Source organism: Mesoplodon bidens (assembly GCF_964165515.1).
Source record: "Mesoplodon bidens genome assembly, chromosome: 1".
NCBI lineage: Eukaryota > Metazoa > Chordata > Mammalia > Artiodactyla > Ziphiidae > Mesoplodon > Mesoplodon bidens.
Window position 1 is genome coordinate 102,466,323 of NC_138176.1, and position 26,132 is coordinate 102,492,454.

Sequence of the window (26,132 nt, forward strand, 5' to 3'; positions counted from 1 at the left end):
TCGGCAGGCGGACTCTCAACCACTGCGCCACCAGGGAAGCCCGCAGTGATCATTTTAATCTTAAAGATTGTTTGTTTTTATTATAGAGTAGATTATATGAGCATTCCTCTGTGTAATCTGTAAGAGTTGTTTTATCTGATTGTGTATAAAAGGAGAGATGAAAGTTTACTTTTAAGAATATAGACCTAAGGGACTTCCCTGGTGGCGCAGTGGTTAAGAGTCCGCCTGCCCATGCAGGGGACACGGTTTCGATCCCTGGTCTGGGAGGATCCCACATGCCGCGGAGCAACTAAGCCTGTGAGCCACACTACTGAGCCTGCGCTCTAGAGCCCGCGAGTCACAACTACTGAGCCCACGTGCCACAAGTACTGAAGCCCACGCTCCTAGAGCCCGTGCTCCGCAACAAGAGAAGCCACCCCAATGAGAAGCCCGCACACCACAAAGAAGAGTGGCCCCTGCTTACCACAACTAGAGAAAGCCTGAGCGCAGCCAAAAAAAAAAAAGTACGCCCATGTGTTTAAAAAAAAAAAGAATATAGACCTAGGGGGAAAAAAAAAACCCCTCCAGGCTGGTTGTGTACTTCCACACATGGTGGTGGTTCTGATTTAAAAAAAGAAAAATTTCCCCTTATGTTAATGGCTTTCATTTAATATGGTACCGTTTTTTTCCGAGAGATCTCATTGAAGATTACAAGATCACCTTTGGTTATCGGTGCTTGGGAACTGAGTCAGAAACTTTAAGAAGAGGGAAATGAAGTAAATTGGCATTTATTGATCATCTATTTTGAGCCATATTCTATGCCAGGCTTTTTTTCCACATTAGCTGATATAAACCTTGCATTACTCCTTTGAGGAAATTGTAATAAGTATAGGCAATACTTATGATTACATTGTCTAAAGTATATTTCTAATTGCTTTATATACAGTCAGTTGTGCTATATCAGAACATACGGGTTCCTAAAAGTCAGTGCACTATGCAAAATCAGGTAATAAAACCCACAGGGCTTGTGGGAAAAATGGAGTCGGCACAACACTTAAAAACTTCATTAATGCCAAATTAGGAACCAGGGTAAGAACCTAATAGAAATGATAGCACAGGTTTACATATGTAAAATGGCTAACCAATATGGAAATACTATAATGTAAATACTGCCTTTTACCTTGGAAAAGACCTGAAGTTTTGCTTGTAGAGGTAGGTGTCAGAAGGATTGCAGCTGGTGAGTTACTATGAAGTGATGGAAGGAAAGTTATCTTAAATCTGAGAGAAAGTTGTAACACGTCATAACCCACAAGGTGAACTGAGGGAGTTTAGATGTTTGAGGCGTGTGTCTGTGTTGTGCGTGCCTATGCAGCTCGTTTCAGCTGGGTGCAGTTTTCTGTGTTCATCTAGTATTTCTGGTGGACAAATCCCACAGAAGCAAACTTGAAATTTGAAATTTAGTATGCTCAAAATGTCAAATTATCGGGCTTCCCTGGTGGCGCAGTGGTTGAGAGTCCGCCTGCCGATGCAGGGGATGCGGGTTCGTGCCCTGGTCCGGGAAGATCCCACATGCCGCGGAGCGGCTAGGCCCGTGAGCCATGGACGCTGAGCCTGCGCGTCCGGAACCTGTGCTCCGCAACGGGAGAGGCCACAACAGTGAGAGGCCCGCGTACGGCAAAAAAAAAAAAAAAAAGTCAAATTATCAATCGTGTGGGAGCAAATATGTGTTTTCAAAACCAGTATTGTAGGGAACTGGCCATACCTGAACTTACTTAGAGGTCACACAGCCTGGGTCTGGGTAGCCCTTCCCTCGCTCTGAAGTGTGTCTGTTATTATTATTTTCTTAAATTTTGGTTGCACCAGGTCTTAGTTACAGCAGGTGGGCTTCTTAGTTGCAGCTCCAGGGCTCCTTAGTTGTGGCATGTGGACTCCTTAGTTGTGGCATGCATGTGGGATCTAGTTCCCTGACCAGGGATCCAGCCTGGGCCCCCTGCATTGGGAGTGCGGAGTCTTATCCACTGCGCCACCAGGGAAGTCCCCTGAAGTGTGTCTGTTCTTGCATCTAGTATCTGAGATAGTGTCACATTCTTTGGCAACTTAGTTGCCGCTGCCATTAAGGAGACTTAAACTTCTTCCAACATTTTCTTTGTTAGAAGAAGCTTTGTACCCAGAGTATCAAAAGTTTCAGCCTAATTCATTCTAAAGATTTTTGTGGGGTGGCTAAGTTACACTTTTAAAGCAGGAAATAAAATATTATACGTTTCTTCAATTTGTATTTTGAAACAAGTTTGATGCTCAATGGGGGAAGCCTGGTGTGGAAAGAAAAATAGATGATGGGTTTTAATCCTGACTTTGCTTTACTTTATCTTTCATGTTTTTTAAACCTTAGTTTGTAAATTTGAATAAAGAGAGAAACAGTACTTTTCTGACCTACCTCACTGGTCAGGTAGTGAGATATGTATAAAAGTCCTTGGTAAATGGTAAAGCATATATATTAGTAAACATCTATTATAGGTGTAGTCTGTTAAGGATGTTAGCTTTTTCATTGAATTGATCTCATCTTGGTTTTATGTTATGCTTTGTATTCTGTTTAATATTATTATTTTGCTTTTGTATAGTTTTTGGTATTTAAGAAGGTTTATATTTTTGTTTTAATCAGTTTTATGTTTTATAAACTTTTATGTTTATACCTTTAAAAATTCCTGGGAATTCCCCAGAGGTCCAGTGGTTAGGATTCAGTGCTTTTACTGCCGTGGGCCCGGGTTTGATCCCTGGTCAGGGAACTAAGATGCTTCAAGCCACGTGGTGTGGCCAAAAAAAATTCCTTTAGTCCTCTTTTTTTCTTACTTAGGGTGTGGAGGGGAGGGAATTTTATGCTGTGATTGTGAATTTTATGCTATTTTATTTGTCACCTATAAAATAAATCCATTTTCTTTTTCTCCCCCATTTTAAAAAATTATGGTGAAATATGCATAATATAAAATTTACCATCTTAGTCATTTTTTAAGTGTACACTTCAGTGGCATTAATAAGCACATTCACATCATTGTGCAACCATCAACCCCATCCATCTCCAGAACTTTTTCATCTTCCCAAATTGAAACTCTGCACCCATTAAACAACTCCCCCATCACCACCCCTCCCCTAGCCCCTGGCACCCACCATCTGCTTTCTGTCTCTGTGGGTTTGGCTCCTCTAGGAACTGCATGGGAGTGGGATCATACAGCATGTGTCTTTATGTGATGGGCTTATTTCACTCAGCACAGTATCCTCAAGGTTCATCCATGTTGTAGCAGGTGTCAGAATTTCCTTCTTTTTTAAGGCTGAATAAAGTTCTGTTGTATTTATATACCACTTTTTGTTTATCTATTCATCTGTCAATGGACACTTGGGTTACCTCCACATTTTAGCCATTGGGAATAATGCTGCTATGAACATGGGTGTACGAATCTCTCTTCAAGACCCTGCTTTCAATGCCTTTGGGTATATACCAAGAAGCAGATTGCTGGGTCATATGGTAATTCTTGAGGCATACCATACCGTTTTCCACAGTGGTTCCCTAAAATGCACAAGGGTTCCAGTTTCTCTACATTCTTGCCAACACTACTGTTTTCTGTTTTTGTTTTTGTTTCATAATAGCCATACTAGTGACCATGAAGTAGTATCTCATCACAATTTTGATTTTCGTTTTCCTAATGATTAGTGATGTTGAGTGTCTTTTCATGTGCTTATTGGCCATCTGTATGCTGTTTTTGGAGAAATGTCTAATTAAGTCCTAGCCCATTTTTTAATTGGGTTGTTTGTTGTTGAGTTGTAAGATTTCTCTCTATTTACGGGCTATCGATGCCTTATCAGGTATATGACTTGCAGCTATTTTCTTCCACCTGTGTGTAGTCTCCCCCCCACCAGGCCTGTTTGTTCGTTTGTTTATTTATTTATTTACTGCACCGCACTGCATGCAGTATCCTGGTTCCCCAGCCAGGGATCGAACCCATGCTCTGTGCATTGGGAGCGTGGAGTCTTAACCACTGGACCACCAGGGAAGTCCCTGTGTGTCATCTTTTGATGCACAAAATTTTTAAATTTTCATGAAGTCTACTTTTTCTTTTTTTTCTTTTGTTTTCTGTGCCTTTGGAGTCACATCTAAGAAATCACTGCCAAATTCAATGTCATGAAGCTTTTTTTTTTTGGCTTTGTTGGGTCTTCGTTGCTGTGCGCAGGCTTCTCATGGCGGTGGCTTCTCTTGTTGCAGAGCACAGGCTCAAGGCACGCAGGCTTCAGTAGTTATGGGTTACGGGCTCTAGAGCGCAGGCTCAGTAGTTGTGACTCACAGGCTTAGTTGGTCTGTAGCATGTGGGATCTTCCTGGATCAGGGAGCAAACCCGTGTCCCCTGCATTGGCAGGTGGTAAATCCATTTTCTTATGTGTGAGGCAGTGAATGAGCTTATTCTACTTAGTTTTTTTTCTAGTCTCTTTTCCTCTGACTTTTTAAAGTTATTTTTACTTTGTGAGAGCATGCCATTTTATGTACTATTCTACCCTCATCAATACCTTTGTTTTAGATTTAATTCTACAATTAAATATAGTTAATATTAAACAGCAGACGTTTTTCTGAAGTTTTCCCAGTCATCTCTTGGTTGGATGAAGCTTATTGTCTAGTATAGATTCCTCAACAGTGCTTGTGGAAATCTCTTAAGGTCTTAGATGTTAAAAGTGTTTTCCTAGTGTCTTGATGTTTGAAGGGCAGCTTGGCTGGGTTTAAAATCCTTGATTCACATCTTCTTACATTTCTTGAAAATAATTGCCCCCCTGTTTTGCTTATATGTTGCTGATACCAACCTGATTTTCTTTGTTGATGACTTGGTCTTTCTTTTCAAAGACGAATTTTTCTTATCTGTAAAAATTGAATTGTTTTACTGAGGTATGTCTCTGTGTTGACTATTCTGGATGAATTTTCCCTTGTGGTTTCAGATTGTAGATTGATGTTTTCTTTTGAGTCAAGAATTATAGTTTTGAATATTAGTTCTGGTCAGTTGTTTCATTCTTCAGTGATCTTTGCTTATTGGATCTTTGCATCTCTTTTATATTACGTTTCCTTCGATTCTTTTCTCTGTTACTCATTTGCTTGAGAAGTCTTATTTTCTGTCTTTTTAGATCATACATCTTGTAATTTAGTCTTCATTTCTGTGATGGATTTTGTTTTTTTCTTTTTCTTAAGTTCAGTTTGTTCCTATTTTAAAACTTGTTTGCTCTTTAAAATTTTGAATATTTGATTTGAGGTGTTCTTTTATATCTTCATTTGTTATTTATTTCTAATTTGTGATGGAGTGTTAAATCTTTCCTCTGTGTTATCGCTTTGGTTTTGGTGTGTTTTCATCTGCCTCAATTTTTCACTTTTAAAAATTCTATGTAAGTAACTTGGTATGAAGGCTGGGTTCTTCTTCCTGTTCAGGTTATTTGTGATGGGTTTTACTGCACCAGCAATATAGACAATTTTATTTTGGGGTGAGGCTGGATGGTTTCTTCAGTCTCTTAGTTCAAGAGTACTCTCTTTGTTGCTACAGTCAAATACAGTTTTAAAAATAAGTCCCCCTCCCACATTGTTCTGTATTGGTTTAATAAGGCCTTGATCTTCAGTGCTACCCTCTCCATCAAACCTTCAAGTGATACTTTCTCCTTCTAAGGTGTCTCCTTCTCCTCCAAAGCTATGCCTTACTAAAACTGTCACCTTTGGTCTTACAGACTTTCTGAGCCTCTACATTTTGACTCCCCAGTAGCCATTGCTCTCATCCATCATGTCTCTCAGTACTTCCTTTTGACCTCTGGCTTGGGTGAACTTGGGTGAATCCTGAATGTTACCCATTCACTCACCACGAGGACCCTGCTGTATTCTTCTTTTGGACAGTTCCCATTGGAACATGGGACTTCTGGTCTTCAGTGTTTATGCAATTACATGTAAATTAGAGTTTTTAGTTGGCTTATCTCTTTGTAATGCTCTGGGTGATTTTATTTGCTTCCTTTCTTGGCCTGTATGGTTTTTATTTTTAATTAACTTATTTATTTATTTAGGCTAAGTTGGATCTTTCTTGCTGCACGTGGGCTTTCTCTAGTTGAGGAGAGCGGGGACTACTCTTCGTTGCGGTGCGCGGGCTTCTCATTGCAGTGGCTTCTTGTTGCAGAGCATGGGCTCTAGGCGCGCGGGCTTAGTAGTTGTGGCACACGGGCTTAGTCACTCCACGGCATGTGGGATCTTCCCGGACCAGGGCTCAAACCCGTGTCCCCTGCATTGGCAGGTGGATCCTTAACCACTGCACCACCAGGGAAGCCCCAACCTGTTTTTATGAGGATTTGTGTAATGTTTAGAAATTAGGGGGCAGCCATTATCCTGTAAATAATTCATTTCTGGTTTTATGTGTTATGCTTGAAAATAATAGTGCTTGCTTTAAGATAATTTGCAGTTCAGGTTTTATATAATTGAGTAATTGGTTATACTTTTGTTGCTGTGTCCCCATGACCACTCCATTGTTTTCTTTAAACTCTTTGGGATTATTTATCATTGAAATAATTATGAGGTTCTATTAAATAGCTGACTCTCAATCATATGTATATACCTTGAGTTTTATTGAATTTTGTCCTACCCCTAAGCAATCAGAGTTCATAGCAGAGTTCTACTCATATTAAGCAGGAATCCTGAATTTTCCTTCAATTTTCTTCTCTCAAGTGACATAATTTAATGCTGGGGGAAAAAAAAAGAAAGGTAAGAGAAGTCTGGCACGTTTTATAATGCATTAACAGGATTTTAGTATCCAGAAAGCAGATGGTGATTGTCACATTCAATTCTGTGGCTAGTAAGACCTCATCTGTAATTTTAACTTCTGGACCCAAAACTAGGAGAGATAAAGACCAACAACTCTGTAATGCTGACACACCACAAAAATATTGGTGTAAAATTACCACAGACCTTTCTTGTCTTTTGTTATGAGACTATGTACTTGTTACTTTAAATTTTTGAAGTGCCTTTGTTTTGTGAAATACTGACAGATTTTTAAAAGATTGTTTATTTAGAAAAATAAAAATTAAGCAACCCCCTTTTTTTTCTTTCTTTCTTTTTTTTTTGCAGTACGTGGGCCTCTCACTGCTGTGGCCCCTCCCGTTGCGGAGCACAGGCTCCCGATGCGCAGGCTCAGCGGCCATGGCTCACGGGCCCAGCCGCTCCGCGGCATGTGGGATCTTCCCGGACCGGGGCATGAACCCGTGTCCCCCTCATTGGCAGGCGGACTCTCAACCACTGCGCCACCAGGGAGGCCCAAGCAACCCCATTTTTAAAATAAATTTACTTATTTATTTTTTGGCTGCGTTGGGTCTTTGTTGCTGCGCGCTGGCTTTCTCTAGTTGCAGCAAGCTGGAGCTACTCTTTGTTGTGGTGTGAGGGCTTCTCATTGCGGTGGCTTCTATTGTTGTGGAGCATGGGCTCTAGGCGTGCGGGCTCAGTAGTTGTGGCCCACGGGCTCTAGAGTGCAGGCTCAGTAGTTGTGGCGCACAGGCTTAGTTGCTCCGCGGCATGTGGGATCTTCCTGGACCAGGGATTGAACACCTGTCCCCTGCATTGGCAGGTGGCTTCTTAACCACTGCGCCACCAGGGAAGTCCCCAACCCCATTTAAATTGTCTAATTTTTTTGAAATTTTACTAGTTTTATAAAATATACAAGTATGGGAACAACACTGCATCGACTTCAGAGGGTGGCACAAAAGGTCAAAGGACTTAAAACTTTCATATAAGGAACAGCTAAAATTACAAAGATGTTTAGCTTGAATAAGAGAAAACTGAAGTCTTAAGAGCTAGAATCACTAAACAGAAATTAGAGGGTGATAGAGTTTGGCTCAGTATAGCTAAAAACATTTCAGTAGAGCGAGCTGGCACCAACAAGAGCTGTGTGGTCACTTGCACCAGATGACGTTTACTATAGAATTAAGACAAACTTATTTTTTAAAATAGTATGAAACTAGGAGGGGGAAAAATCATTCTTAAGATTTGTTTTCATGGTTGTAATAGTTTGCCAGAAATTGTATGATATAAAAGGCTAACATATTGTCTGCAAATGGAAGCTCCAACTAAAAGAATTAAAGGAAAGGGAGGATAAAGGTAGTTTTTCAGCGTTCCTATGTTTTCTTTTCAAAAAACATTAAAAAAAATTTAAAGTATAATTACCAACAGTGAAATGCACAGTTTTTGTTTTGGTTTTTTTTTTGCAGTACGCGTGCCTCTCACTGTTGTGGCCTCTCCCGTTGCGGAGCACAGGCTCCAGACGCGCAGGCTCAGCGGCCATGGCTCACAGGCCCAGCCGCTCCGTGGCATGTGGGATCTTCCCAGACCGGGGCACGAACCCGTGTCCCCTGCGTCGGCAGGCGGACTCAACCACTGTGCCACCAGGGAAGCCCAATGCACAGGTTTTGAGTGTACTGTTCTATTAGTTGTCTTGAGCATACTGTTCTTTTAATTTTGACAAGTCATAAACCAGTACAGCCTATGCCCCTTTCAAGAACATTTAAGCCATCTCAGAATAGACACCTTGTTCCTCTTGATTGTATATTTTAATTCAGTTTATGCTTTCAGATTTCTCTATAATCAGTCAAACTGTGTTGGGTCTAAATATTTTAAGCCGTAACTGATACCGTAGTGCTTTATTTAAACATTTTATTGAGTGCTTACTCAGGTTCTTTATATACATTTGTATTTAAATCTCACCTTAACCCTGCAAGGTTGTTAATGTCCACATTTTGTAGGTGACACAGTTGAGGCTCTAATAAGTTTAATTAAGCCAGTGATGCAAACCTGTCTAAGTGTTTTCTAAGATTTGAACTGTAGGCTCTAGAGCAGCATTGTCCAATAGAATTTCTTGTGATGATGGGAATGTTCTGCATCTGAATTTCCATATGTTAGCCATTAGTCACATGTGGCTGTTGAACACCTGAGATGTGGGTAGTGTGACTGAGGAGCTTTACTGAAGAATTTTAAATTTTATTTAATATTAGCTAATTAAAACGTTAAATAGCTATAGCTCTGAGTCTAAAGACTGAAATTGCTCTTTCTCCATACCTGTCTGCTCTACAGAAGTAGGACTACTAAAACTAGTTCCAGTACACTGGCACTACTAAGTGCTAGCCAGGCTCCTAGTAAGTTAATAAATGTTTCCTGAGTTTTAGCATAGTTAAGGCTCATTTTCTTTTTAACTTTTTAATTGTGAAAATTTCAAACATATGAAAACAAAGATAATAATATAATGAACCTATCTCCTTGGTTTGACAATTACCGACTTTCAGTGCATTCTTTTTCGTCTATGACTCCTACCCCCTGGATTATTTTGTCAAATCCCAGGCATCGTTTCAAAATGGCTGACTTTTAAAGCTAAGTTTGGCTTTTATCATTTAGCTTGATTGGAGGCTGCATTCCTTTTAATCAGTTTTGATGGATAAAATGTTTTTTGCATTAGCTGAAGGAAAACAATAGAAAGGTATATTTAATACTAAAGAAAATTATGTAATGTTAATGCCAAATCTAAATTGTATGTATTGGGACTTCCCTGGTGGTCCAGTGGTTAAGTCTCCATTTCCACTGCAGGGGACACGTGTCCAATCCCTGGTCAGGGAATTGATATCCTGCATGTCACCCAGTGTGGCCCAAACAAAACAACCCCACCCCCCATAAATTGTATGTATTAGATTTGAATTTTATATGTCACTATCTTCTATTGATGTAAATAGCCTAGTTTCTTTATTTGCCATGTCACAGTTCTACTGTCAGTTCTGTTTTTAAAATCTTTGTCGTACTGTTGAATCTGTCCTGCTTATGTGCCATCCAATAGCTGACCTGGGGCCTGGACAATGTATCTGTTGGTTCAGTTCTCAAAGTCTGGTGTGCTGTGAATAAGACTGCATGTTTATGAACCCTGGAATTCATAAACAACTTATGGGGTTGCTTTCTCCAGTTCTGCCTCCTCTGTGATCTTCCTGATATTTTGTTTCCCTGGGCCTCTTCTCATCCTCTGTCTAGAAAGCTGGGGTTCTAGTTATTTCGCTGTGCTGTGTACTTTTGTGGTCATGCCCATATTTGGTTAGAGGTTTATCACTTTTATTGATCTTCTCAAAGAACCAGATTTTGGTTTTACTGGTTTCCTTTATTTTTCTCTTTTCTATTTCATTGTTTCTGTTCCTTTTTCTTTTGTTTCTTCTGCTTATGTTGAGTTTAATTTGCTCTTATTTTTCTACTTTCTTAAGGTGGAAGCTGATATGATAATTGGAGACCTTTTAGAATACAGGCTTTTTTCTGACTACTTTTATAATTTTCTCTTTTGTCCTTATTTTTTAGCATTTGGATTGTGATGTCCCTCGTTTTTTGTTTGCTTTTTGTTTTGTTGTTTTCTTTTTTTTAGTTGATCCTGCTTGGAGTTTGTTGAGATTCTTGGTTCTTTGGGTTTAATAGTTTCCATTTCTCTATTGATATTTCCTATTTGTTTTCTGATTATTTCATGTTTTCCTTTCAATCTTTTAAAATTACTTAATAGTTACTGTTTTAAAGTCTGTCTGCTACTTCTATCATTTTCTGAATCTGTTTTTGTTAATTAATTTTTTTCTGTAGGTCATGGGTCACAATTTCCTGTTTCTTCACATTTCTAATAATGTTTGTTTTTCTGTCATGTGTATTATAGACACTAGGATATTGAGTATCTGGATCTTGTTGCCCTTTGTAATAGAGTTTTGTTTTGGCAGATGGTTAATTTGCTTGTGCATCAGCTTGTTCTTGTTTTTAAGCTTTAATAAAAGTGGCTCTAGGGCTTCCCTGGTGGCGCAGTGGTTGAGAGTCTGCCTGCTAATGCAGGGGACGCGGGTTCGAGCCCTGGTCTGGGAGGATCCCACATGCCGCGGAGCGACTGGGCCCGTGAGCCACGACTACTGAGCCTGCGCGTCTGGAGCCTGTGCTCCGCAACAAGAGGCCGCGATGGTGAGGGGCCCGCGCACCGCGATGAAGAGTGGCCCCCGCTTGCCACAGCTGGAGAAAGCCCTCACACAGAAATGAAGACGCAACACAGCAAAAATAAATTAATTAATTAATAAAAACTCCTACCCCCAACATCTTAAAAAATAATAATAATAATAATAATTGTTTGATTACCAATTAACTTGTATTTAAAAAAAAAAAAGTGGCTCTAGATTATTCTTATTCCCAAGGTGTGGCATTTCTGTGTCTCTGATGAATCCTGGAGTGTTTAATGAAGTCTCTAACTGGATGTTTGGAACTCAGATGTCTCCCAGCCATGTATAAGCATCCATAGTTGTTCAGCTAATGCTACTTGGTAGTTGTTCTTGGCCAACTTGAGTAGAATTCTGCAGTGTACCTGATCAATTTAATACTTGACCAAAACTCTTGTACAAATTTCTGAAATTTCATCTCTGAACAGTTCTTTCTAATACCCTGCTCCATAAATTTCAGCTCTTCAGGCATTTTCTATCTCAGATATCTGCTTAGGTCAGTAAGACTGACATGTTCTACTCGTGTTCCTCCTCTCTATTATGCAGTCTGGAAAATGCCTATAGGCAAAAAAAAAAAAAAAAAAAAAAAAGATTTTCTTGGGATTTACCTTGTTTCCCTTCTGAGAGCACAGTCCTGTGTTGGCTCTTGTCCAATGGCTGAAAATAATTATTTCATATTTACTTAACCAGTTTTATGCTTGGCAGGAGCATGAGCTGGTGTCAGTTATTCCTAGACATTTTAGAAGCAGGAGTCTCAGTGTATGGTGCCAGCATTTAGCACACAGGATTTGAACAGTTCATTCTATTTGAATTATATCCTGTTTTGCTTTACTGTTTCTGTAGCACACTGTTAATATTTTAAAATTTAGCTGCTAATGAAAGCTAACAGTCTACAATATTCTAATATTTTTGAAACTATTATGTTTAATCTTGAATTAACATATGTTCATGTTACAGGCAAGGTGACAAACAGAATACTATGGCATTCATTCCGTACCAAGGGAACCCCTTATTTATAATTCTGAAATTTCAAGAACTCCCGAAATACAAGAATTTCAGAGATGGGATTGTAGACATGTATTTTTATTTAATTTTATGATTCTCCTGTGGAGAACTTAACATGTCTGCCCACAGTGTTGTTTTATAAAGCCTGTTTTAAATGAATTGATGTGAAACCTTTGCTCAAAGTATACTGTATGTAGTATTTGCATCTCTCAACCTAAATAAAAGTAAATTCTCTAAAAATTTAAGTCTACAGGTTTGATTAAAGCAGCATCAAGTATCTTATGGTTTAAAAAAAAAGAATCTTATCATGGTAGCTTTAGTCTCATGATTCTGTAGAATGAACTTTAGTGATAATGTTACATGGGATTTTTAAAAACGAGCAAATTATTTTTTTCATTTTGTACATTTACGCCTTTGAATGGTTCAAAAAAGGACTCCTTATGATTTTATCTTCTGTTATACTTTAAGACTGCTTTTATAAGATTCCATTTTGATTAGACAGAAACCTGTGTTAAAGCTGAATTATACATAGATCTGGCCTTATATGTTTGGAGGAAAGAAATTGTTGAATATGATACACTACTTCCTATTTTTCTTGTAAACCCTGTATGCTACTAGAGTTTATCTTTGGGCAACAGCAAAAGTTTCAAGGAAATTTTTTGGGGGTAAAGTAAATTGAATGTTTGCTGTTACTCTTTCCATTAAACTGTGAGAATACTACTCTCATTTGTTATGAGTGACCTGTTGTAGGAGTAGTGCTTTTAGGAAAAAAAGAGATTGAGGTCTGTTTCCTTAAATGCACACTGAATGGTATGCCATTCTCTATTATTTTTATGGGTCACCTTCACAGAAGATAATTGGGTTAGTGGCATTGAGTATAATTTCAGTATGGGCAGCTGCCAAATTTCATTAATTGGGAGCATAATCATTAGGAACTGAAACTTAATTACTTTTCTGAAGTTTGATAAAATAAAAAACTAAGTGCTATAGTATTATTATCTCATTCAAAGAAAGTGGAGTTCGGTTTTTCATTTTCCTTTGGTAAAGTTAGTTATTTGGGGGAATTAACAAATTGGTTAATCTGTGTGTTCATTTTTGTCACCTTATTTTTGGCATTTTTATTGCCTATTATAGTACTGAGTAAGCAAAGGAACAAAAGGTGAGATAAAAGTTGAATTTGTTGGTTAGAAGATCTGTTAAAAGATGAAAACTCTTGGTTTTAATAATATTTATGTTAATAAAATGTAATAAAATTTCTGTATGTGATGGAAAGAGCTCTTAACTGGGACTCAGAAGACCTAGACTGTTAGGCCCACCAACACTAACTAGGAATTTTGCTACTAACTAGGTTTGTAATCTCTGGCAACAGATGCACGAGGACCCCATGCAGATATTTGGATGTCTTTCTCTGAATAGTTCCATCACTTTCAGTACCTCAGCCTCCTTGAACTTCAATCTTTGTTTCTTCAACTCTGTGGACTGTTGTGCTCTGCTTCGGATCCTTCTCCCTGTGCTATAATCTGTAAAACAGTGATATTGCCAAGTGTATCATGTCCCCCCAACCCATGGTTCACAGTCCTGCACTGCCTGTTGTCCAGTGTCTAGCAACAGTTATTTTATACATTTTGTCCACTTTTGTTGTTTATGTTAGAAGGACAAGTTTGGCCTCACTCCATCATGGCTAAAACTGGAAGTTCCCTTACTACGTTTTTACAGAAATAAATTTTTAGAAAGCAAATTGAGGGTTTTAAGAACAGTGTACTTAGGGGGCTTCCCTGGTGGCACAGTTGTTAAGAATCCGCCTGCCGAAGCAGGGGACACGGGTTCGAGCCCTGATCTGGGAAGATCCCATATGCTGCAGAGCAACTAAGGCTGTGCCCCACAACTACTAAGCCTGCACTCTAGAGCCCGCGAGCCACAACTACTGAAGCCTGCATGCCACAACTACTGAAGCCTGCGTGCCTAGAGCCCGTGCTCTGCAACAAGAGAAGCGACTGCAATGAGAAGCCCGCGCACCGCAAGCTCACTGTAACTAGAGAGAGCCCGCGTGCAGCAACGGAGACCCAGTGCAGCCAAAAATAATAAATAAATAAATTTATTTAAAAAAAAAAAGAATAGGGTACTTAAACTGTTCTTTGTATGTATGTAGTTCCTGGAAAACAATGACAAGTTAGGAGTGTCACTTTTAATTAGCCTAGTCTTTACATCATATTAACAAATTAAGGAATAAAAACCATATGATCATCTCAGTAGATGCAGAAAAAGCTTTTGACAGAACTCAACACCCATTTATGATAAAAACTCTCCAGAAAGTGGGCATAGAGGGAACCTACCTCAACATAATGAAGGCCATATAGGACAAACTCACGGCAAACATCATACTCGGTGGTGAAAAACTGAAAGCATTTCCACTAATATCAGGAACAACACAAGGGTGTCCACTCTCACCACTCTTATTCAACATAGTTTTGGAAATCCTAGCCACAGCAATCAGAGAAGAAAAAGAAATACAAATTGGAAGAAAAGTAAAACTGTCACTGTTTGCAGATGCCATGATGCTATATATAGAAAATCCTAAAGATGCCACCAGAAAACTCCTAAAACCAACCAATGAATTTGGTAAGGTTGCAGGATACAAAATTAATGCACAGAAATCTCTTGCATTCCTGTACACTAACAATGAAAAATCAGAAGGAGAAATTAAGGAAACAATCCCATTTACCATAGCAACAGAAAGAATAAAATACCTAGGAATAAACCTACCTAAGGAGGTGAAAGACTTATACTTACAAAACTATACAACACTGATGAAAGAAGTCAAAGATGACATAAACAGAGAAATATACCATGTTCTTGGATTGGAAGAATCAATATTATGAAAATGACTATACCAACCAAAGCACTCTACAGACTCAGTGCAATCCCTACCAAACTACCAATGGCATCCTTCACAGAATTAGAACAAAAAATTTTACAATTCATATGGAAACACAAAAGATCCCAAATAGCCAAAGCAATCTTGAGAAAGAAAAATGGAACTGGAGGAATCGGGCTCCCCGACTTCAAACTATACTACAAAACTACAGTAATCAAGACAGTGTGGTACTGGCACAAAAACAGAAATATAGATCAGTGGTACAGGATAGAAAGCCCAGAGATAAACCCACACACATATGGTCACATAATTTATGACAGAGGAGGCAAGAACATACAATGGAGAAAAGTCAGCCTCTTCAATAAGTGGTGCTGGGAAAACTGGACAGCTACATGTAAAAGAATGAAATTAGAACACTCCCTAACACCATACACAAAAATAAACTCCAAATGAATTAAAGAGCTAAATGTAAGACCAGACATTATAAAACTCTTAGAGGAAAACATAGGAAAAACACTCTTTGACATAAACCACAGCAAGATCTTTTGTGACCCACCTCCTAGAGTAATGGAAATAAAAACAAAAATAAACAGATGGGACCTAATTAAACTTAAAAGCTTTTGCACAGCAAAGGAAACTATAAACAAGACGAAAAGCAACCCTCAGAATGGGAGAAAGTGTTTGCAAATGAAACAACAGACAAAGGATTAATCTCCAAAATATAAAAACAGCTCATGGAGCTCAATATCAAAACAACAATTCAATTAAAAAATGGGCAGAAGACCTAAGAAGACATTTCACCAAAGAAGACATACAGATGGCGAAGACATACAGATGGCCAAGAGGCACATGAAAAGATGCTCAAAATCACTAATTATTAGAGAAGTGCAAATCAAAACTACAATAAGGTATCACCTCACACCAGTCAGAATGGCCATTATCAAAAAATCTAGAAACAATAAATGCTGGAAAGGGTGTTGTGAAAAGGGAACCCTCCTGCATTGTTGGTGGGAATGTAAATTGATAGAACCACTATGGAGAACAGTATGGAGGTTCCTTAAAAAATTAAAAATAGAACTACCATATGACCCAGCAATCCCACTACTGGGCATATACCCTGAGAAAACCGTAATTCAAAAAGAGACATGGGGCTTCCCTGGTGGCGCAGTGGTTGAGAGTCCACCTGCCGATGCAGGGGACACAGGTTCGTCCCCTGGTCTGGGAAGATCCCACATGCCGTGGAGCGGCTAGGCCCAAGAGCCATGGCCACTGAGTCTGCGCGTCCGGAGCCTGTGCTTCGCAACGGGAGAGGCCACAACAGTGAGAGGCCCGCGTACCACAAAAAAAAGAGAGAGACATGTACCAAAATGTTCGTTGCAGCTCTATTTACAATAGCCAGGAGATGGAAGCAGCATAAGTGTCCATCATCGGATGAATGGATAAAGAAGATGTGGCCCATATATACAATGGAATATTACTCAGCCATAAAAAGAAATGAAATTGAGTTATTTGTAATGAGGTGGATGGACCTAGAGTCTGTCGTACAGAATGAAGTAAGTCAGAAAGAGAAAAACAAATACCGTATGCTAACACATATATATGGAATCTAAGGAAAAGAATGTCATGAAGAACCTAGGGCTAAGACGGGAATAAAGACACAGACCTACTAGAGAATGGACTTGAGGATATGGGGAGGGGAAGGGTAAGCTGGGACAAAGTGAGAGAGTGGCATGGACATATATGCACTACCAAACATTAAAATAGATAGCTAGTGGGAAGCAGCCACATAGCACAGGGAGATCAGCTGGGTGCTTTGTGACCACCTTAGAGGGGTGGGATAGGGAGGGTGGGAGGGAGGGAGACGCAAGAGGGAAGAGATATGGGAACATATGTATATGTATAACTGATTCACTTTGTTATACAGCAGAAACTAACACACCATTGTAAAGCAATTATACTCCAATAAAGATGTTAAAAAAAATAGACATGTACCACAGTGTTCATTGCAGCACTATTTACAATAGCCAGGACATGGAACCAACCTAAATGTCCATTGACAGATGAATGGATAAAGATGTGGCACGTGTATACAATGGAATATTACTCAGCCATAAAAAGAATGAAGTTGAGTTATTTGTAGTGAGGTGGATGGACGTAGAGTCTGTCGTACAGAGTGAAGTAAGCCAGAAAGAGAAAAACAAATACCGTATGCTAACACATATATATGGGCTCTAAAAGAAAAAATGGTACTGATGAACCTAGTTGCAGGGCAGGAATAAAGAGGTAGACATAGAGAATGGACTTGATGACATGGGGTGGGAGGGGGAAGCTGGGGTGAAGTGAGAGTAGCATGGACAAATACACACGACCGAATGTAAAACAGTTAGCTAATGGGAAGCAGCAGCATGGCACAGGGAGATGAGCTCAGTGCTTTGCAATGACCTGGAGAGGTGGGATAGGGAGGGTGGGAGGGAGGGAGGCTCAAAAGGGAGGGGATGTGGGGATATATGTATACATATGGCTGATTCCCTTTGTTGTACAACAGAAACTAACAGTATTGTGAAGCAATTATACTCCAGTAAAGATCTATTAAAAAATAAAAAAGAATAGTGTGCTTAAACTATTCTTTGTATGTATGTAGTTCCTGGAAAACAGTGACAAGTTAGGAGTGTCACTTTTAATTAGCCTAGTCTTTATGTCATAGCTTCCTTTAATGCTTTTTACTATTATTTTAATTATTATAAGAAAAATTATTTTTAGCCTTTCTGCTAAGTAAGTAGGAACACTAAATTTAGTTGCTTAGTCGTATGTTTCTTTGGCTGCATATGGTTACGTTACTGCTTCTGCTTTCCCCTCCCTCCTATCCCCCAGATCACTTTGCCTGTTGATTGTGGGAAGGGCTGAGAGGAAACTATTGCAGAGAAAGTAGGACTGATGGATCTACTAGAGAATGGAAGTGTCAGGGAAGGAAAGCACAGAGGATAATTAGGTTTTTTGCTTCATCATCTGAGTGAGGGTGAGTTGAGGGAAGGACATCTCTTGAGTTGGTGAAGACTTGGTGAATAGATTCTGGGGGAAAAATCAGTTGTGTTTTGGACAGTGTATTAGGTTTGAGATGTGAACAACAAAATAGAGATGGTGAGTACATAGTTGATTATAGGACAGCTCTGTAGTTGGCTGTAGCATTGAGGTTTTTTGTTTTTTTTTTTTTTTTTTTTTTTGCGGTATGCGGGCCTCTCACTGTTGTGGCCTCTCCCGTTGCGGAGCACAGGCTCCGGATGCGCAGGCTCAGCGGCCATGGCTCACGGGCCCAGCCGCTCCGCGGCATATGGGATCCTCCCGGACCGGGGCACGAACCCGTATCCCCTGCATCGGCAGGCGGACTCTCAACCACTGCGCCACCAGGGAGGCCCAGCATTGAGTTTTAAGCAGTTGATTTCATGGTGCTGAATGTAAAATTTTACATTTTTGTTTCTCCACATTTTTCTATGATTTTATTATCATTTGCATTAACTACCCCTCCTAGATTTTGAATGTATTGTTTTAAAAATTGTGAGTAAAATTTGTTTAAACTTATGACAGTGAAATCTGGCATAGAGTACCATATCTTTAAGATGTTTTCTGTAATGAATACAGTGCTTTAAAAATAATTATTTTTATAAAAGCACATGGTGATACTTAAAAGTCAGATAGCACTAAAAGGTTTATGATGAAAAAGAATTTGTCAACTCACCCCCCGTCCCCATCCCCTCCATACCTTCCCACACCAGAATCAAGCACCCTCAGTCCTTCTAGCCATTTTCTCTGGTATTTGCTTTTCTGTTGCTTAGTAATATAACATTATTTCTTTCTTCTTTTTAAAATTATTTATTTATTTATTTGGCTGCTCCAGGTCTTAGGTTGTGGCACGCAGGATCTTCGTTGCGGCACGCGGGATCTTTAGTTGGGGCATGCGAATTCTTAGTTGTGGCATGTGGGATCTAGTTCCTTGGCCAGGGATCAAACTTGGGCCCCCTGCATTGGGAGCATGGAGTCTTAGCCACTGGACCACCAGGGAAGTCCCTATAACAGTATTTCTTGATACATGACTTTTAGACATTTGTTGACTTCTGTTTATGGAAAAATGAGGACTTGGAACTTCATCATTCACACATTTGCTCACTTGTCTTTCTCTCTTTATACTTATATCACAATATTTTGATAAACCAGTATTAAATGTTTACATTTTTACATGTATTTTTTATTGTGGAGCCAAATATTACACTAAGACCACCACACTCTCTATATAAGCCTTTATTTCTCTTGGAGTTAATACCTATCTTACTTATTCAGTTGCCTGGTTTTCTATAGACCCATTGCTCCTTTTCCCCAAATGTGCCTGTATTTCTGTCAGGTGTTTATAAATAAAATTTTCCGTTTTTGTCCTTGATAGAAACCTATTCCATGGTGGCCTTTGGCATACTGTTTTATTTTGGAGTGGTTGTTCTCTAGTTCTTTTTTCTGCATTAGATTACTTATTTACTAAGTCCCATGTTATCTTTTTTGTTTGTTTTGTTTCCTTTTAATACCTTCCTAAGGAAGAGTGCAGAGAGATAAAATTTTAACTTTCTGAGAAGCTTTAAACTGTCATTTTACATATATATATATATGTATATATACTTGATTGACAGTTTAGCTAGGTAAGGAGTTCTGAATTTTGAAGGCTGTGTGTAGTTTTATAGCTTTTAGCAATATTCCATTGTTACTTTGGAGTAAAAGTTCAGTGCTATTCTGATTACAGATCTTTTTTATGTGACTTGTTTTTTTCTCTCTGGAAGTTTTTTCTTTTTATTTTTTTGGCTGTGTTGGGTCTTCGTTGCTGCGCATGGGCTTCGTCTAGTTGCGGTGAGTGGGGGCTACTCTTCTTTGTGTTGTGCGGGCTTCTCATTGTGGTGGCTTCTCTTGTTGCGGAGCACGGGCTCTAGGCGCGCAGGCTTCAGTAGTTGTGGCACGTGGGCTCAGTAGTTGTGGCTTGCGGGCTCTAGAGCTCAGGCTCAGTAATTGTGGCACACGGGCTTAGTTGCTCCGTGGCATGTGGGATCTTCCTGGGCCAGGGCTCGAACCCTTGTCCCCTGCATTGGCAGGCGGATTCTTAACCACTGCGCCACCAGGGAAGCCCCTCTCTCTGGAAGTTTTTAAGGACCATTATTTCCAGGCTTTGCATTTTCATTATGGTGTGCCATAGTGTGGGCCTTTTTTCCCCTTTGTTAATTTGCATGCACTTGTTTGTCCCTTGTGGCTTCAGAGACTTGTTTCCTTCAGCAAAAAGAAAATGTTATTTTAAAATATAATTTCTACACCTTTTTTTTTTTTCAGTTTTCACATTATTAACATTTGTTGGACCTTTTGGAGTAAGCTAATGATTTTCTTATTTTTTCCAATGTATATTTTGTCCCTTTGTCTTGCTTTTACTTTCTGTATTTGAACCTTCCTTTTTCTTTTTTTTTTTTTTTTAAATTTTGGCTGCACAGTGTGGCTTGTGGTATCCAGTTCTCTGAGCAGGGATTGAACCCAGGTCACTGCAGTGAAAGTGCCAAATCCTGACCACTAAGCAACCAGAGAACTCCCTGTTTTAAACTGCGTTTTAGTGGGATTTAGGAGAATATGGAAATAACGTGATCATTTTGTTCTATTTAACAGAATCAAAAATTCAGCACCGAATTTAAAATTGTTTGCATTTCCTGCTAAACTTAAAATTTTCTCTTTTGTTTTGACAGAGATGTTATGAACATAAACAGTACAGAAATGGATTGAAATTCTGTAAACAAATCCTCTCTAACCCCAAATTTGCTGAGCATGGAGGTAAGTGTAAATACTGTACACTTGCTTGTAAGCATAAGTAGGTAAGGCTTTGCTTACTTATCTGGTTTCACTTATTTGGGTTCTGTTAATCCCAGCTGCCTAGACTGTTTTCCAGAAAGAATGGACCTTCTTATCCTTGACTCCTGTGAGATGTTTAATACTAATACTTTGAATTTATTGTCAAGAAAATGATAACACAATCTACTTGAGTTCTGATTTATTCCTATTTCTAATATTAGCACCACAGGAAAGGCAAAAGAACCTAGTAAGACAAATATGCTAATTTAAGTTTAATAAATAAGTTTATTTAAAATGTTACAAGAAAATTTTGCTTGAGAACTTTGGTTGAGCTAGAGAAATTTTATTCCTTACAGTAAGCTTATTCAGAAAGTATCCATTTGGGTCTCTGCTCATGAACCAGCACCTTCTTATTTAGCATTGTATCTTAATTAGTTTTTCAAGACAGTCATGGTCAAGACATGATTTTGAAAGTTACATAGCTTTTGCCTGTGTGAGGGTAGAAAATTGGACAGTGAGATGTTTGTAGGATAAACTTGTAAAGAAGCAAAGGAAAAATAAGCTTTCACAGGTCTGATTTGTAGTTAGGAAACATGGCTCTTTGTTAATTAATTTGATAATGTTCTCTTAGTATTGAAGAGGGAGAGAGCAATAGTTCCCTGTTAGCTATCTTTACTCTCGCGTACTTTCACTATAGTAATAAAATTGTTTAAAGATAGAAAGCAGTGAGAATAAAGTATCTAAAATTTTCTCTCTCCATTTCCTTGTTAAAAAATAGTTTTGGGGCTTCCCTGGTGGTGCAGTGGTTGGGAGTCCGCCTGCCGATGCAGGGGACACAGGTTCGTGCCCCGGTCCGGGAGGATCCCACATGCCGCAGAGCGGCTAGGCCCGTGAGCCATGGCCACTGAGCCTGCACATCGGGAGCCTGTTCTCCCCAACAGGAGAGGCCACAGCAGTGAGAGGCCCGCGTACCACACACACACACACAAAAAGTTTTGCTAGCCAGTTGGATATGAGGTTGTTTTATATTCATTCCAAAAGTATGCATAATGGTAATGTAACTTTTAGTTGTATAGTCACCATAGAGTTTCAGTACAGCAGAGTACCAACTTTCATTGTGTCTAAAATGCAATTTCCCTTCATATTTTAACATATCTGAAATCAGTTTGCATATGCAGTGCCATAATTTAATTGAAAATACTTTTTAACAGTACGTAAGTTATGATTTGTTCTAAACTTACTGACAACCTGGGTTTTCATTAATTAAGACACTTGAAGTTGTTTCTTGCAAGAATAGATTTTACCTGTTTAACAACAAAGTGTTACTTTCTACAGTACCTTGCTAATTTGGCTACTTGCCAAATATATTTTGTTTGTTTACTTCCTTTTCCTTTAAATTTATGCATGATTTATGATGATTTTATACACATTTTTTTCCTTCTTTTTTTTTTTGCTTCCATTTCTTTTTTTTTTTTTTTTTTTTGCGGTACGCGGGCCTCTCACTGTTGTGGCCTCTCACATTGCGGAGCACAGGCTCCGGACGCGCAGGCTCAGCGGCCATGGCTCACAGGCCCAGCTGCTCCGCGGCATGCGGGATCTTCCCGGACCGGGGCACGAACCCATGTCCCCTGCATCCGCAGGCAGACTCTCAACCACTGCGCCACCAGGGAAGCCTGCTTACATTTCTTTATCTATGTTTTACTATAAATGTTGACTTTTCCTCAGGATAATATGTTTAATCCTTATCTTTTATTCCTAGTTAATTTTTCTATAAATTTTAAATTGTAGTCCTAAAAGACAAATTAATCATAATGAATATTTTATATTCATTTGTGTTTCATAGAATATACATTGTGAAATTAGAAATATTGTTTTTCCCTTTCTGAAAATAAATATTTTCCTCAACTCTTTTTTAATCTGTGGATTGTGAATGACAGGTGTCTGACATCTTCTTTTACTTGTATATTTAATAGTAATCCCAAAGAATCGTTTTAAAATAAACTTATGAAAACCAGAAATGTAATTTATTTGTATATTTAAATAGTTGAACAGTGAATTTAACCTTTATGTAACTTGGGTTCACAGAGATAGTCTGTTTCAAGATAAAGTTTTTCATACTTTAAAGGAGTAATTTAATAAGGTCATGGAATTCCCCTGAACAGTAGGAAAATCATTTTATCTTGTTAGCATATGGATTACCAGATATTCATGCATTTTTGTATCTTTTTATCAAAAAAAAAATCTAGGGAGGCCTACAGTATAGAAATGTGTAGTTACTTCATTTGTCAATTTAACAAGTATTTTAATTCTGTAAAAACCTGGACATTTTCCCAGGAATCTCCTTGAAGTTTTAAATATTCAGGATAATGTAACATTTGTTTTTGAGATTACGGTTACCGTTTTTGTTGTTGTTAGTTATCTTTAAATTCTTCTTCTTTTTTTCTTCCTTTTCTTCTTTTTTTAAAAAATAGAAACCCTGGCTATGAAAGGATTAACATTGAACTGTTTGGGAAAAAAGGAAGAAGCTTATGAATTGGTTCGTAGAGGTTTGAGAAATGACTTGAAGAGTCATGTGTGTATCCTTTTTGTATATTTAAGGGTTGGATTGTGGTGTCTTGAGCTAAGGCAGCAATTTGGGAGTCAGAAGTTTTAGATCTCTCTTACTGTGTAACTCCAGAGGAGATGGTTCTTTCTTCAATTGAATAATAGCAACTGCCTTCATTCAGGAAACATTTTTGTATACCTACCATGTTCTACCATTGTATCTAGTCACAGATAAATGGGACTAGCCTTTTAAAATATCTATGAAAGCTCTTCCCACACTTAAAAAAAAGGTACCTTGCAGATTTCATCATAGCATGAATTTAGAGAAGGATATACAATAAGGAGTATTAGAAGGCAGTATAGTATACTGATTGAGAGCCCAGGGTTTGGAGTATGCTTCACTTTGGTTTGATTCTCAGCTCAGCTTCTTTCTAACTGTGATCTTAGGGCTTAGTTTCCTTATGTGTTAAATGAGAACACTCATACCCACTTCACTGTGGTGGTGTAAAGATTTAACGATGCTTAACATAGTCCCTGATAATGCTGGACTGTGTGAGGTGAATTTTATTTTATTTTATTTTATTAAGGGAAGTGTGAGAGTAGGATCAAGTACAAATGTCTGAGGGAAGATAGAGAAAAAATTGTGGGTTACTGTTTTTTAAATAGTTTTAAACAAATATTTCTTTACCTATTTTGTTGGCTAACACGATGAAGTGCTGAAACACCTAGCAAATTTTCAAGTGTTAGTCTGGAATAATACAGACTAAAAGGGATACAGATTTTGCTGTCACAGATCTTATAGTCTAGTGAAGGAAGATACTTAGTAGAAGCTTAACACTTCTGAGTATTACATAAAACGTTATAATTTGTTCAATAATTATCACTAATCCAGTAAAGCAGAAGTGAGTGAGTTGAGAGTAACCAGAAACTGAAAAGGTAAGCAAAGGATTAATTAATAAGATCTTGTAGATACATTTTCATCATTTTAATGTTGGTGCGGTGTTCTGTTTGTACTTGCCATGCTTTATTTAACTGGGTTACTCTTGATGAACATGAATTTCTTTAAATTTTTAGCAATGTTAAACTCCTTGAGGATAGATTTTTAGAAGAAGAAGATTCAAGGCAGTTAAAAGGTGTTGCAGTGCTCAAGAGAGTTGATCAAGTCCTGAAATGGGGGTGCGGGGAATAGGAAGGTAGGTAATGGGTGCCAGATTATGAAGGGTATCTAGTCTTTTTTAAACTTTTTTAAAACCATGTTCCAGGCTTTTTAAAACCATGTTCCAACCAACTGAGAAAATTTGTTAACCTTTACTTTGTCATTTGCATTATGAAAATGAAGATTATTTTTCAAATAAAATTTATAGCATTATATATGTATTTTCAGTTATACATGTCACCCTAGAAATTCTGTATTTACTGACTCTGTTAAGGAGTGTAGAAGTTATTAGATTGAAAAGTTGGAATCTGATCTGAGAAACATTACTCATTTCTGGAAAGGGAAGTAGACTTTTTTTTTTTTGATTGTGTGTGTTTTAGAAAGGTTACTCTGGCAGGTGAGAGTAAAAGCAGAGAGACTGAAGGCAGGAGGATGGGTGACTTGCAGTAATCAAGATCTAAAGTGAAAAAGACCTGTATTAGGGGAGTGGGATTATTTACATATTTTCCCCCTTTGTAGCACAGTTTTACAACGTACTGTAATTTTGCTTACTTATCTGTATCCCTTACTAGACTTTAAGTTCTTTGAATAGGAGACTGTCCATTTTGGCCACCTGCACCCAAAATTTAAGTGGTTGATTTTTAGAAACTTTATACTGCACTAAGGGTCTGTCCCAAGGACCTTGTTAGCTAAGGAAAAGAAAGTACACTTGATTTAAAACAATTACATGTCATGGATATCCATTCCCTCTTTTTCCTTTTAAAAGTAAAGATAATTCTTAATATTTATTGAGCATTTATTTTTGTGCAAGCCAGTGAATACTTTATATGTTATTCCATTTTGTCTCCAAACTGCTGCGCTTTGCTGTATAGACTTTCTGTTTATTTATATTTTATAATTGAGGAAACATAAGATTAAATTAATTTGTTTAAGGTCACAGAGCTAATAAGGCAGGCTAGACCTGTTTTCTCTGGCTCAAAGAGCTGTGCTTTTTTCCCCCACTGTATCAAACTACCTTCTGTCTTTATATTCTCTCTGTTTTTTAAGCTTGTAATTTTATAAATAGATGTAGTTTTCTGAGTTTCATAGAGAATATTATTGGAACTTTATTTCTTGACCTGGAGGTTGTATCCTTAACTAAATCCTTTAGGTTGGCATGTTTATGGCCTTCTGCAGAGGTCAGACAAGAAATATGATGAAGCCATTAAGTGTTACAGAAATGCGCTAAAATGGGATAAAGACAATCTTCAAATCTTAAGGGACCTTTCTTTACTACAGATTCAAATGCGAGATCTTGAGGGTTACAGGGTAAGTAGAGAATTTTTTTATTCTAAGGAGGAAATATTGTTTAAATATTTAAAACTTTTTTTGAGTACTTTCTGATAACAAGTTTTCCATTAAAAAAAATTTAATTGAATCTTGCTCTCTTCTCCCAGTAGTGATTGTGTTTATGACTAGACTAATCAGATTTAAAAATTATTTTACTGTGAGACAGAGTTGGATTACTGTATAAGATTGAGTTAATCAATTCAGTGAAAAATTAACATTTATATATATATATATTTTTTTTTCATTTGTTTATTCTTTTTACCTCCATAGAGACTAATATTCTGTCTTAGTAGCTACATTGTGTGTGCAGGGGGGTGGGGGCTTCCTTCCAGTTTTATTCAAATATAATTGACATAC

The 26,132-nt window shown here is 38.2% G+C and overlaps 1 protein-coding gene across 2 annotated transcripts in view; it reads left to right on the forward strand.

Moving 5' to 3' along the window:
• The window catches only part of NAA15 (N-alpha-acetyltransferase 15, NatA auxiliary subunit), a 78,893-nt gene that overhangs the window by 5,925 nt on the left and 46,836 nt on the right, over positions 1 to 26,132 (forward strand). For both annotated transcript variants that reach the window (XM_081237281.1, XM_081237280.1), the window contains exons 2-4: positions 20,644 to 20,728; positions 23,218 to 23,322; positions 25,597 to 25,754. In XM_081237281.1, the coding sequence (XP_081093407.1) occupies positions 20,644 to 20,728; positions 23,218 to 23,322; positions 25,597 to 25,754 (348 nt within the window). The remainder of the gene's footprint in view (positions 1 to 20,643; positions 20,729 to 23,217; positions 23,323 to 25,596; positions 25,755 to 26,132) is intronic.